Source organism: Chinchilla lanigera, unplaced genomic scaffold (assembly GCF_000276665.1).
Source record: "Chinchilla lanigera isolate Chin_1 unplaced genomic scaffold, ChiLan1.0 scaffold00137, whole genome shotgun sequence".
Lineage (NCBI taxonomy): Eukaryota > Metazoa > Chordata > Mammalia > Rodentia > Chinchillidae > Chinchilla > Chinchilla lanigera.
This window is the reverse complement of record NW_004955538.1, coordinates 3598136-3611064: the sequence shown is the minus strand read 5'-3', so window position 1 is coordinate 3611064 and position 12929 is coordinate 3598136. Positions and strand designations below refer to the sequence as shown.

Here is a 12929-nt window from a genome sequence, read left to right as displayed (position 1 = left end):
AGAACAGATGACCTGAGGCAGGGGCAGAAGACAGAGCATGGGACCCACCCAGTCCAGGAAAGGGCAGCTCTGAGGGTGCCTGGGTTTGTACAGCCTGACACTCCCAAGTTTCCAAAGGGTGCAGCCAACCTTGGGGATGAAAGTGCTTTATCCCATGTGGGGGTTTCTGTGATGTGGCTGTGTCCCCAGGAAAACTACAGAAGATGTCAAAAACCTCCCTCTGCCCTCTGCCAATCCTGGAGCTAGAGACAGCCGAGAAGATGGTGTCTTGAGGAGAGGTGTCCTATACCAGCTCTGTGACCTCCCACCGTGATGTCCCTGCACTGTGGAGACCAGTACTGATGCCTCCCTCCTCGGGCTGAGTGCAGGTGGCCAGGTCCACCAGTGTAAAGTGCTTGGGGCAGAGCCCAGCATGAAGTGGCCCTGATCTCAGTGGCAATGGCCAGAGGTCAGCATGATCTTGGTGCCTACCTCTGGTTTAGCTGGAGCAATGCCATCCTGGCCTTAGAATCAGATTTTTGGAGGTCTGGACCTCCCCCAGCAAGCCCTGCCCAGGCCATATAGGCCCTAGGGACAGCAAGGCCACCTGCAGCTCCTACCTCATGCAAGACTGGCAGAGGAGGCATCCCACCTGTCCTCAGTGCACAGGGACCCTGCCTGAGGGCACCTCCTGCCACCTCGGGTGTCAGGGGAGAGGGATTTGGGCAATGACTGCTAAACAAGCCCTAAAGACCAGCCTGGGACAGACAGGGGGGTGGGCAGGCCAGACAGCTGTACCTTAGGGTAAAGTCAAAGTGAAAATGCCTTTTCCTTTGCAGAAAGCCACCAAAGAGAAAAACAGACATGTTAAGGCACCTCAGGGTGGTAAGAGCTCTGCAGCATGAGAAACTCTCTCCCTGCCTCACAGGTGTGTGAGCCCAGGGCTGGGCTCAAAGAGAGTCACACACAGGGACACCACTGCCTCTCCACTAGTAGTTGGGGAGCACAGGCTCAAGCCAGGCCAGTAATGGCCACCCCCATGGACCTTACTGTGCCTCACAGATCTTTAATTTAACTTTCAGTCTAGAGTAGGTGTTGAATATTAGGGAATGCAAGGCCTTCACCTCCCTAGATAGGGGCCTTTTATCCACCGAAGACTCGGCCACTGTTTCCCTTATCTGCAAGTGGGGCAGCTTGCAGGCTTATCCAGAGGGTTGGCCAACAGAGGGCCTAAAACGAAGATGCCCAGCACTTGGTAGTGGTGGGAGTCCAGCAGATCTCTACCTACCCCAGGCTTTTAGTGGGCAAGTGAGGGTATACACTGACTGGGCAAGTGAGGATATACACTGACTGTTCAAGCAGTGAGGCCAGGACCCATAAAGCTCAAACTTAGAGCACTGTATTGGAGAAACTTCAGCATGTGTAAAGATAGAGGTGCTCAGACCCAGCCCACAATCCTGGTCTGACTTGGGGTCAGCAGAGGCACCCACTGTCCAGCCTGACCCACTGGGCCAGTGTGGGCAGGAGGTCACAGAGGGACAGTGGCTGGTGGCAGCTGTGAGGTGGGCCCACCGCATTACCTCTTCTGCTTGTAGGTCAGCATGGCCTCAGCAATGGGCAGCTGGTGGGCGCAGTTGGCCCCTGCGATGTACTGGGTGATGCGCGACACGATGTCTGGTGTGTCCTGCACTGCACGAGGAGGTGGTGCTGGGTTGGCATGGGGCAGCCAGGTGCGATCCAGGTGGGGGGAGCAGTGTTTCACCCATGGTTCCAGGATAAGGGTTGCAAGGCCTTCTCCCCAGTGCAGCAGACCTGCCCCCTAGGGTCTGTGGCCTTCCCAGCGAGCCTGGGGCTCAACCCCACCTGCTGTCTGAGCCTTAGAAGAGCAAGGCACCTGGGGAGCTCTCTTGGGAAAGGTCTCAGCAACAAGGGGCACCTCCGCCAGTGCAGGGGGCTGTGGATACCAGGGGTGTTCCCTCCCCAACCTAGCACTGCACCCAGCCTCACCTGCACTCTGGGCCTCTAGCTTGTTGAACAGGTCTCTCCAGGCCAGGTCCTGGAAGAAGTTGTGGTAGCGGTAGTCCACGGAGCCCAGGTACCTGGCCACGGGGTGGGAACCTGCATGCCAGGGGAGCCATCACTGCATGGCTGGGCTGCCACCCCTCAGCTGTGTGTTCCTGGGCATCCCCCTTGTACTACACTGTCATGCCCATCGGAGGAGCTGTGATGAATCCCACCTCTTGCAGCTCCATGGTCCCCAGGATGCCAGTGTCTCGCACTTGTCAGCAGACTGGCCATGTCTGCTTTGCAGCAGTGGGCAGTGCACAGACCACAGGGATCTCAACTCCCACAGGCCCGGTAACTAACCCACTTTGCATTTCTGATGATGGGAGACCAAATTCAGAATCTAAAATCTTAGAGACTAACTAAGAGGACATAAGCTCAGCACAGGCATTGAAGGGGCAATGGCTTTGTCCTCTTACCTAAAGGACAATCATGTCACTTTTCATCTAAATCAAATGACTAAAGAGTACACTGTATCACACAGAAGTTTTAAAATTACACAACAGCTGAGTCATTTGAGCCCATGTGCTCAGTGGTCAGGTGATGGCCCTCACCCAGCGGGATGATGAGAAAGCGCATGTAGCCGAGCCAGTCAGGTGTCTTGTGGGACAGCTGCTCCACGAAGAGCCGCAGGATGGCACTGAGGTAATGCTGCGCTCCTGCCACTGCGATCTTCACAGGGGTCGGGGGCTGGGAATTGCAGTTGCAGCTGCAACCCCGAGGTGGGTGGGGCGGAGAGGGGACAGATGCCTCAGGGGAGCTGTCCCCTGCCCAAAGACCACCTGCTAAGCCCCAGGGAAGCCTGGATCTCCGGCTACAGCTGCTTCTGCAGTGACAACCCCAGGAAGCCACCAAACCCTGTACCCTCTACCCCCGGACACCTAAGGGGGGGTGGTGTCTCTCTGAATGTGCCTGAAACCAGAGGACAGTGACCACTAGAAGCTGCTTCTCCTCTGGCACCACGCCCAAGTTCCAAGGCACCCACCCAGACCTGAAGCAAGGCCAGGCTGTGGGGAGCCACTGCAGCCCCCCGGAGAGGGAACATTCTCGATCTAGGAAGCTGGTAGGGCTGGGGTGCCCTGCACTTGGGTGCCGAAGTGCTGGGCACCCCAGCCCCCAGTGGACCCCAGAGAAGTGGCCACAGACTCACTATCTCTGTATCCGTGAGACAATGGTGCTGAAGGCTGCCTGGACATCGGCGGCGGAGCATGTGCACACCACAGGGAGCGTGTGCCTCTGCAGGACGTCAGAAAGGAACTGGGCGGGATGAGCAGACATGGCCTCAGCACAGTGCCTGATGCCCCTGTTCATTCCACCTTGGATCCCAAGGAGTCCAAGGAGATCCATGCATGCCAGGGCAAACATGGTTGCCACCATCCCTGCTCCAGCACTGTACCCGGAAAGGGGTGCATGGCAGAGCCCCACTTAGCTGTGCTGCATGACCCCAACTCCAGAGGCTGCTCCTACCTGCCCCTGCCAGTCAGAGGTGTTGACAAGAATGATATTCTCAGGGAGCTGGTCATCGGAGATAAGGATGTGGTTCAGCTGGTCATACACAGTCTTTCTGGGGATCTGCAAACACCAAGCCCATGCATACCAGGATCCTACGAATGCCCAATCTTCTTCCCCTGGCCTGGTGCCTCTGTGTCTGCTGCAACCAGCAGTCGTGGAGGCCAGGGAGCAGGTGGACAGCTGCCTACCATGCACTCAGACCACCTTGCAGGATGACCCATCCCACCTACAGTGAGTACTTCTGATGGGTCCTCCAGATGGGCTCCAGGAGCCCTGCCCCCACTACACCTGCAGCTGGCTCCTGGTGTCTGGGCAGCGCTCATTGTCTAGGCTGTTGGCCCGCTCATTCTGCGGTCGTGCTGGCTGCCGCTCCTTCAGGGATGTGCTCCGGCCCCGGCGGCCAGCCGGCTTCGTCTCAGACCTATGGGGACCAAGGTAGGCTGGGGAGTTGTGGAGCAGCTGGGGTGGTAGGGCAGGGCAAGGCAGGGGACACCACAAGCTCATATGTGCTGCACACTACGCTACACCAGAAAAGAGAACCACCCAGTGTCACTAAATTGGTGGCAGGGCCTTAAGCACAGAGACCAGATTCTATGAAGGTCACAGGCAGTGGCATAGGACCAAGACTGGGCACCTGTGCAGGACCTGGCGCTCAGCTCCATTTCCTCATCTGTGACCTGGCAGGGGCCTCAAGGAATGGAGGAATGTGCCACTCTGGACCTGTATGTATCAGTGATGGGTAAATGCCAGTGCCCAGACTCTCCTCTTGGAAAGCCTGGATATCACAGGAATATACACATGAGCCTGAGTGTCGAGGGTGGTACCTCTGACCTAGTGCCTTTTACATCGGTGGGAACAGCTCTTACAGGGGGGATTAGGGGTATGGGTCTAATGCAGTGGGCTTCTGTAAATGGATCTGCACAGGGTGATGAGGAGGCTGGTGAGCAACAGGAAGGCTGATGTGGAGGCCACAGTAAGAGGGAGTCTGGGCTTGATCAGAGTAAACAGTCACCCCAAGACAAGAAAAAGTCACCCCAAGACACCTCACACATGTCACATACTGTGAGACCAGGTGGGTGTCCCAGTGCAGGAGAAAAGAAGAAGCACTTAGGTTATAGCTAAAGAAGCCAGAGCCTGAGATAGTGGCAGGGTGCCCACGGTAGCTCTGCTGTTCCCCCAGGGTGGAATATGTCTCAGGCAGTGGTGCTGAGGGAGGCCAGGAGCTGAGACACAAGCATCAGCTCTGGAAAGCTCCTGCCTCAGAACATCCAGGCCTGGAGGCAAGGTAGGGAGCTGGGTTGGGAGGAACGTATGCCAGGAAGGGTCAGCAGACGCAGGGGATGCCACATACCGCCAGGGAAGAAGACCAGAGAGAGGACCTCAGGCTCCTGGCATGCCCCAGCCTGGACACTTGGAGAATACCTCTGGTCTGACCAAGGCATGCAGGGACAGGTCCATGCAACCACAAGACACCTCCACCCATGGGGCCCAGACATACTCCCAGTCTCCTACACCTCCAGGCTGCAACAGACACAGGTGTGGCTTTGGGACTATCCTGACCACAGGCAGACCAGAGGTTAGGCCCCTCCCTCCTGCCTGCTACTGCCTCCAGCCCCATCCAGTAGATCCCTGCAAGGAACTGTCACTGCAGTCAGCCTCCTCGTGGGTCCTGTGCCCTTCCCTGTCCATACCAGCACTCTGGGGATGGCAGCATGGGACCAGGTGGCTCCTCTCAGCTGTACTGACCTGAAGAGGTACAGGCTGACAGAAAACCAGGTAGAGGCCTGGGCTTCCTAGTATGGACCCTGCCCTACTAGTGCCCACCCACCTGCTGCCCAGTGCAGGCCCGCACCTGGTGGACGAGATGACAAGTGACTCTGTCTTGGTGATCCTCCCGGTGGGTGGAAGCTTCTCAGTAAACACATCCAGGTTGGAGGTCTCAGCCTCAGGGATGTCCTCAGGTGGCTCTGCCGGTTCCCTTGGGGCTGGTGTGCTCTGGTGGGCAGAGAAGGGAGCAGCATGCACAAGCCTGGCCTGGAAATGCTCACCCGCTGGAGCCCTCTTGCACCCCTACATGTGACCATGCACTGCCCCAGAGGCCTTATCCTCCAGCCACAAAGCTCCTCGCCCAGCGCTGCAGCGAGGCACTGTCCCTGGGAAGACCCCTCCCCAGGGCACCAGGAACAAACCTGCTGCTCCAGGGCCATGTGTGACAGCAATACTGGCTCATCACCATACCCCAGGGCTCTGATCAACCCCGGGGATGAGTCTGGGTGCCTGACTGCCCAGCAGCCTGGCTACCAGAAGGCCCACCTGCTTTGTCAAACCACATGCTCCAGACAGTGTCATTACCAAAACGTCTGTGTGGTACCCACTGCACATCAGATGCCTGGCATTTGTTACTGGGCGGGTGCTGCTAGCACCTGCTTACCAGGGCCACCGTGTCCGAGATGTTGTCACTTGGCTGCTTGGCTCCCAGGGACCGCATCTTCTCAGGCACATCAGCCTGGGGTGGAGACAGGAGTCAGGCTGTGCTGGAGACAGGCACTGAGGCTGTCTCACTTGAGGCCAAAAGAGCCCAGCAGGACTGGGTGGGGAAACTCCTGGACTACGGGCTCAAGGTTGTCCCAGGACGGTCCCCTACTCTCAGGCCTGAGCTCAGGATATACCAGAGCCCAGCCAGGAGCACACTCACTGATGTTCGTCCATCACACCCCTGAGACCCACAGACAGGAGGGTCCCTTCCACCATTCCCCTAGGACAGGGGTGGTGAACCTGGCACGTGTGCAATAGCTGGCTCTAAAGGTTTACCATCACTGCCCTAGGTCACCTGTCACTACACTCACCGGGCTTGGAGGCTCCTTGTGGCTCCGGGCACTATGGATGCTTCCGATCTCTGTCTGCGAGCTGGAGTGCGACAGGCCCTCAAAGTACGGCCTGGCTTGGGGAAAAGGGTGGGCATTACTTTCTAAGACATCCCACACTGAAAGTGAGGCCCCATTGCCCACACGGGGGTTGGGGAGTTGGCAGCAAGCCCAGTGGCAGAGCAAAACTGCATCCAGAGGAACTGGCATCTTGAAGAACTGTGTGGGTGCATGACCACCCTAGGAAGCAGGGCACGAGATCACGGAATTCAAACCAGTCAGCTCAGCGCGTCAGTCTGCTGTGAGATCAGCTCCAGAAAACATGTGCCCATGTACTCTGTCATTTGCAGTCCTGACCCAGGGCAGGGCTGTCAGCAACACAGGAAAGTGGAGTGACAGCTCTCTCCCAGTGATCCCGGGGGAAGATGCCCACTCCAAGTGGGAACCTTGGGATTGCAACCAACTAGTAGGAAACAGAACATTCTCAACAGCACAAGAAAGGCTCCACCAGCAGTCCAGAATTCAGGCCAACCAGACAGACCAGGCTGACCTAGCCCAACTTAGACCCACCAGACCCTTCTAGATCAATCCAGACCCACCAGACCCTTCTATACTAATCCAGACCCATCTGACTCTTCTAGACCCACCAAACCATTCTAGACTAATCCAGATCTACCAGACCATTCTGGATCAATCCAGACCATTTGCAGCAAATCCAGAGTCACTAGACCATTTTAGAACAATCCAGACTGATCATGTCAACCCAGACCAAAAAGACCAAACATGCTTATCCTTGGCAGATAAAGTATGCTGCAAATGAAAAAGAAAAGACAGACCCAAGAGATGTAAAAATACACTTTAAGCAGCTGGTATGCTCCCTGGATAATGAAGCCATGAAAAACCCTGTATGTAGGGTAGTCTCCTATATGTCACCACCCAAGATCACAGTGCTGAGTTGCCCATATTTTATCCCAGATTCATGGGTGCTAGCTGGCCAGGGACTGCCGATGCTGTCAGTGTCATAGAGATTGCAACAGGGGAGGACCTGATGTGATCCCAGGATCACTGCAAGCAGAGAACTCACTCAGGCTGAGTGCAGGGAGTTGGAAGTAGGAGTGGCCAGGCCAGACCCTACATCTGAGGGGGCTGACCAGAAAAGAGGCAGGAGCCAAAATGTAGGAGAGATTGTCAGGTGGCAAAGATGACAGGTAGCTGTCAGGTGGCAGGGAGACTGGACCTTCATCCTAAAGAGGCCTGGAACTGCCTCCCACCATGACCTCACTGGACTTGGAGAGTGTCCCTGAGCCTGTAAAGGACAGGGGCCAGAACTTCAACCTGAGTCCAGTGAGACGCCAGACAGAGAAGGCCGAGTGCAAGATACTTCTCCCTAGGACAAGCATAGCAATGGCTACTTCAAGTTGCCACAGCCATGGTCACTTGTGGTAGCAGCCAGGTGAACCGACGGCCATCATGTGGCATGGCATCACGGGCGGAGCGTGTGCACTACAGTGGTGCCAGGGCCAACTGTGGTCTTGCCTCTGGCGGCGCAGGAAGACTATTTTTCTTTTTTTCTTTCCCGCTTTCCTTCCTTCTTTTTCCCTTCAAGTTTTGCTGTGCTGGAAATAAAACCTGGTGCCTCATGTATGCAAGGCAAGTGCTCTACTGCTGCTGAGCTGCAGCTCCAGCCCAAAGCCCACCTTTCTTGTATGTGTTACTCAGTATTACTCCGGTTACAAAGCTTAAAAACAAGAGGTCCACAAGCCTTCCTGACTCCTACTGACACCTCCCCATCCTCAGCAGCCACAGAGACCACATGCTCTGCCCCAAGGGCTGTGCCTCCCCGACCACACAGACCAGGGATTCCAAATGTCCAAACCCATGCATGAACCTGCTGTGTTCACTCCTCCACCCCACGACAGGCTCAGCCAGCTGCATACCCAGCCACAGGAAGACACCCAGTGGGCATAGCAGGAGGCCCTTTGCAGCTCCTAGGGTCCCTACTCCCCTCCTGTAATGGGATGCCAGGCCTGGGGGACCCCTCCGTTCTCCATGCTTGTCCATATTCCACCTGCTCCCATTCCCCAAGCTCTTGCCTCCCAGAGAATGCTCCAGTCTACCCCATCTGCACCTGCCTCCCAATGCTCCGCCTGTCTTGACATAGTGGATTCAAGGGGCAGGCCCAGTGGTCTCATCACATTGCTACTTCTGCCCTGAGAACCATACTGCCTAGTAGGGACAGCCTTCAGGAGCTGCCCCTCCTTGACCAGCTACCTCCCACCTGCTCTCCCATGAGGGGAAAGCTACCTGCCTCAGTCTACCACAGCAGCCTGGGACTGACCAACACGTTCCCTCCTCCCCAGGAAACTTCTGAGCCTTGATGCCTTAGGTCAGACAAGGTCTGCTGACATGGGTAGAAAGGCATTCCTGGGGCTGTACAGAGGGCCCTTTGCCAGGATATAGCAGCAGTGCCATGTCTGGGCCTGATGTGCTCACCTGAGCTTGGGTTTGGGGGTGCTAAGGACGCTGTCATCATCTTCCATGTCAGGTCCGCTGTCACTGGGGTTCTCCATGTCCAGCGTGTCATACAGAAGGTCCAGGTCCTCCTCTACCTCAGGGATATGCTCTGCAGGGTCCTGTTCTGAGTCCAAGACCTGCAGCAATGCCAGATGTGTGAGGGGGCCCTCTGGAGGCCTGTGCCACCCACATGCCAGGCTGCTCAAGGCTCACAAAGAAAGGTACACAGGAAGATGGGTACCCAGCACCACTAAGTACCCCGAACTCCCAGCACTTTTATTTTGGTCATTTTGAGACAGGGTCTTGCTATGCAGTTCAGGATGGCCTCGAACTCACTTTGTAGCCCAGGTTGGTCTCAAACTGGCAGCAAATCTCCTGCCTCAGCTTCCCGAGTGCTGGGATTACAGGTGTGCACTACCATGCAGGGCTACATTTTGTCTTAATTACTTCCTGTCCTAATTCAGGAACTAGGCACTGGCCACAGTTTGTGGACTCTTAACCTGGTGAGGTCCTCCCTTTGACACCCTACCATGGGCTGTGCTGACTCAGGGAACAGTCTTGCAAGTGCCTGGCAGCTGTGCTCCTCCTGTACCAGGATGCACAATGCTGCTCTCCCCAAAGACCTCTTGACCTGTAGTTCTGACTCCCCATCCCCAAGCAGGCACTGATCTGGATCCTCCCCAGTCATCACAGAATGGAGGAATGCAGGGTGGGGCCTCCTGGGTCTGGTTTTCTCCAGTTCAGCCTGTTCCTTTCTGAACAGGACCCAGGCCTGGCTCAGGAGCCACCAGCTGATGGCTGCTCCCCTTGTGAGCAGAAACGGGCATGAGCACCAACTGTGAGTTGCTCTGGGGATGCAGCCTTGTCCCTCCAGGGACGGTGGGTGTGGAACTGCTGGTGTGCCTCCACAGCATGCTCTCACCCCTGCCTCCCCTCACCGGCACCAACACTCTGCCTGCCACACATCCACATATGGGCTCCCGCTAGATCACAGCCATCCCAGTGAAGACCATGGCTGTCTTTCTCTAGAGCCTTGGCTCATTCTTTAATTGGACTTTTTTTTTTTTCATCACTGGGGATTCACCCAAGGCACTCTGCCACTGAGCTGCATTCCCAGCATGTTTTGTTTCCTGAGACAGGGTCTTCCTATGAAACCCAGGCTGACCTCAAACTCGTGATCCTCCTACCTCAGCCTCCTGAGTGTTGGGACTACAGGCATGAGCCACCACCACACCTGGCCAGTTCACTGTTTTAAACAAATGCTATGTATTGAAACAGCTGACTTAGGCACCTGTAGTGGTGACTTTGACGTCCTCTCTCAGCTGTGTTGAGGAAGAAATCTGAGGGGCAGCTGTGGGAAGGCTGTAGGTCAGTGTGCTGCCATGATTCTCAAAGGCTCACAGACAACCTGGGCTTCCCTTGGGACCCTCTGTGCCTGTGGTCAAGTCTGCACACACCTCTTCTGGGGTTTACCTTGGAGCTGGCAACGGCAACTAATGTGGCCAACTGCTGCCACTGGGTCCAAGGGTGTCTCTCTAGCACCTCTATAGCCATGGCTGTTGCACAGCTTCCGGAGGTGCTCCTGGGTGAGCCTGAGCTGTAGTGAGCCAGGGGGAGTGTACCCACGCTCTACAGAACCCATGACCACATAGTGCTTGGAAAGCAAGATAATACATTTTTTACTGAGTTGTAACATTCCTTATATTTTCTGGACACATCCTTTTATGAGTATATAACTTGTGAAAAAGGTTCTATGGGCTGTTGTTTCATTTTCTTGATGATATTGTTTGAAGCACAAGTTTTAAATGTTGCTGACTGCAACTTATGTATATTTACTTTGTCACCTGTGCTTTTGGTGTCAAATGTACGAGGTTACTGCCTCGTCCAGGGTTGATTAAGTATACCTGCTGTTTCCTAGGTGTTCTACAGTCGTAGCTCACTCATGTGGGGCTCTGACCCATGGCCGCACTTATTAAATATGGTACAAAGGGGCCAACTAGATACGGTGTGAAAAAGGGGCCAACTTCAGTCTTGTGCCTATAGATGTCCGATTCTCGCAGCAGCATTTGTTGAAAAGATTGTTCTTTCCTCATGGAATATTCTTGACATCTCTGGCTAAAAATCAGTATATGAGCAGAGATTTGCTTCTAGATGCGGAATGCCATTCCATTGATTTCCATATCTATCCTTATTCCAGCACCACAGTTTTGATCACTATGGCTTTGTACTAAGTTTTGCAGTTGGATTTTGTTTTTTGTTTTTGTTTTTTTTGAGACAGTGTCTCGCTTTGTAGTTTAAGCTGGCCTTGAGCTCACTATATAGTCCAAGCTAGTCTCGAACTCATGACAATCCTCCTGCCTCAGCCTCCTGAGTGCTGGAATTACAGGCGTGTACCACCACGTCTAGCTAAGTTTTGCAACTGGAAAATGCAAATCTTCCAATTTTTTTCCTTTTCTTTCTTTTTTTTTTTTTGTTTATTTCCGGTACCGGGAATCGAACTCATGACCTCGTGCTTGCCAGGCAGGCGCTGTGCCACTGAGCTAAATCCCCAGCCCCTTTCTTTTTTTAAAGAATTCTTTCCTTTTCAAGACCGTTTTGTCTATGGGTCCCTTGCACTTACATACTATGGTTCCCCAAATATAAGACCTAACTGAAAAAAAGTGCCAACCCCAATCAGCCTATTTATCCCTTCCCTGCCATTACAGAGTAGCCACCTAGCAAGAGAACACTGAAGTATAATCTGCATGACACTGCCCATCACCATGGTAACAACCTGCCAGGGCTGGTTCCAGTTAGGTCTTACTTTGGGAGAAATATGGTATTAATTTTAGGACCAACTAGTGGATTTTTGCAAAGAGGCAGCTGGGGATTGGATAGGGATCTGTGTGGATCTACAGATCAACTTGGAGGTATACATTTATGTACACACACATTTCTAGACAAGTGCTCTACCACTGAGCTACATCCCAGCTCTATTCACATTTTTAGTTTCTCTCCACAATGTTTTCCAGTTTCACTGCATCAGTTTTATGCATTTTTAAATTGTGGGGGCTTTTTACTGGGTTCTGAGAATTCTTCATGGGACTGGGGTACCCCAGAGTGTAGAACTGCAGTCTCCAACCTGCACTGCCAGCCTGGGAGAGCCATGGGGCTGCCTAGGTCTTCAGGGCCCAACTCCTTCCCAGTCCAGTGTGTACAGAAGGCAAAGCACAAAGTCTGAGATGTTTCTTCAGCATTAAGATACAATGTTTGCCCAGCTGGGCTTGGAACTTACTTAGGTTCCTTCCCTCCTTTCTACTTCTTTTCAAAATGGGACTATTTAGCCTGTGCTGGTCTCATCATCATATTTTTATACTACAGAACTTGTTTGGTTTCATGGGCTCATAGCTGGAGAGGAATCTGTCTTAGAACAAACCCTCTCCAGTGAGTCTCACCACTATCTGGTGGAGACAATATGCAAAGACTTTGGTTTTTTTGTTTGTTTGTTTGTTTTAGATAGGGTCTTGCCACGTAGTCCAGTCCTTGAACTCTCAATCCCTTGCCTCAGCCTTCTGTATGCTAGGATTGTTAATGTACACCACCACACCCAACTGCGACTTTGGTCTCTAAACTTCTCAGTTGGTGCTGGAATGAATTAAGCCTTCAAGCCTACTGTGATGGAATGAGCATATTTTGTATGTGAGAAGGACATGAATTTTGGAAGCAAAGAGCAGAATGCTTTGGTCTGAACATTGTGGATCCTTAAAATTCGTATAGTGAACGCTAACCTGAGGTGACGTACTGGGGGGGGCGGCCTCGGGGAGGTGATTAGTGCAGAAGGCTAGGGAAAGCATGTTCCTATCTGCCACTGACTGCAGGCAGGACAGGGCTGACCGCTGGCACCTTGCTCTGGGACTTCTACCCCCAGAACTGTGAGTAGAAGGTTCTGGACATGTCTTAGTTACCTAGTCTAAGGTGTTTAGTCACAGGAATAAGAAAGATGCAAGACAGCCTATG

General features: G+C 53.8%; 1 protein-coding gene across 8 annotated transcripts in view; it reads right to left on the bottom strand.

The window, feature by feature from the left end:
- Pacs2 (phosphofurin acidic cluster sorting protein 2) overlaps nt 1-12929 on the bottom strand; it is a gene marked incomplete at its 5' end in the record, with an annotated part of 57125 nt that overhangs the window by 5798 nt on the left and 38398 nt on the right. For 5 of the 8 annotated variants that reach the window (XM_013507854.1, XM_013507855.1, XM_013507858.1 and 2 more), the window contains 11 exon segments: nt 778-810; nt 1560-1668; nt 1987-2097; nt 2598-2752; nt 3194-3300; nt 3511-3615; nt 3844-3976; nt 5408-5550; nt 5987-6061; nt 6402-6492; nt 8913-9070. In XM_013507854.1, coding sequence (XP_013363308.1) covers nt 778-810; nt 1560-1668; nt 1987-2097; nt 2598-2752; nt 3194-3300; nt 3511-3615; nt 3844-3976; nt 5408-5550; nt 5987-6061; nt 6402-6492; nt 8913-9070 — 1220 coding nt within the window. 8 annotated transcript variants of the gene reach the window in all.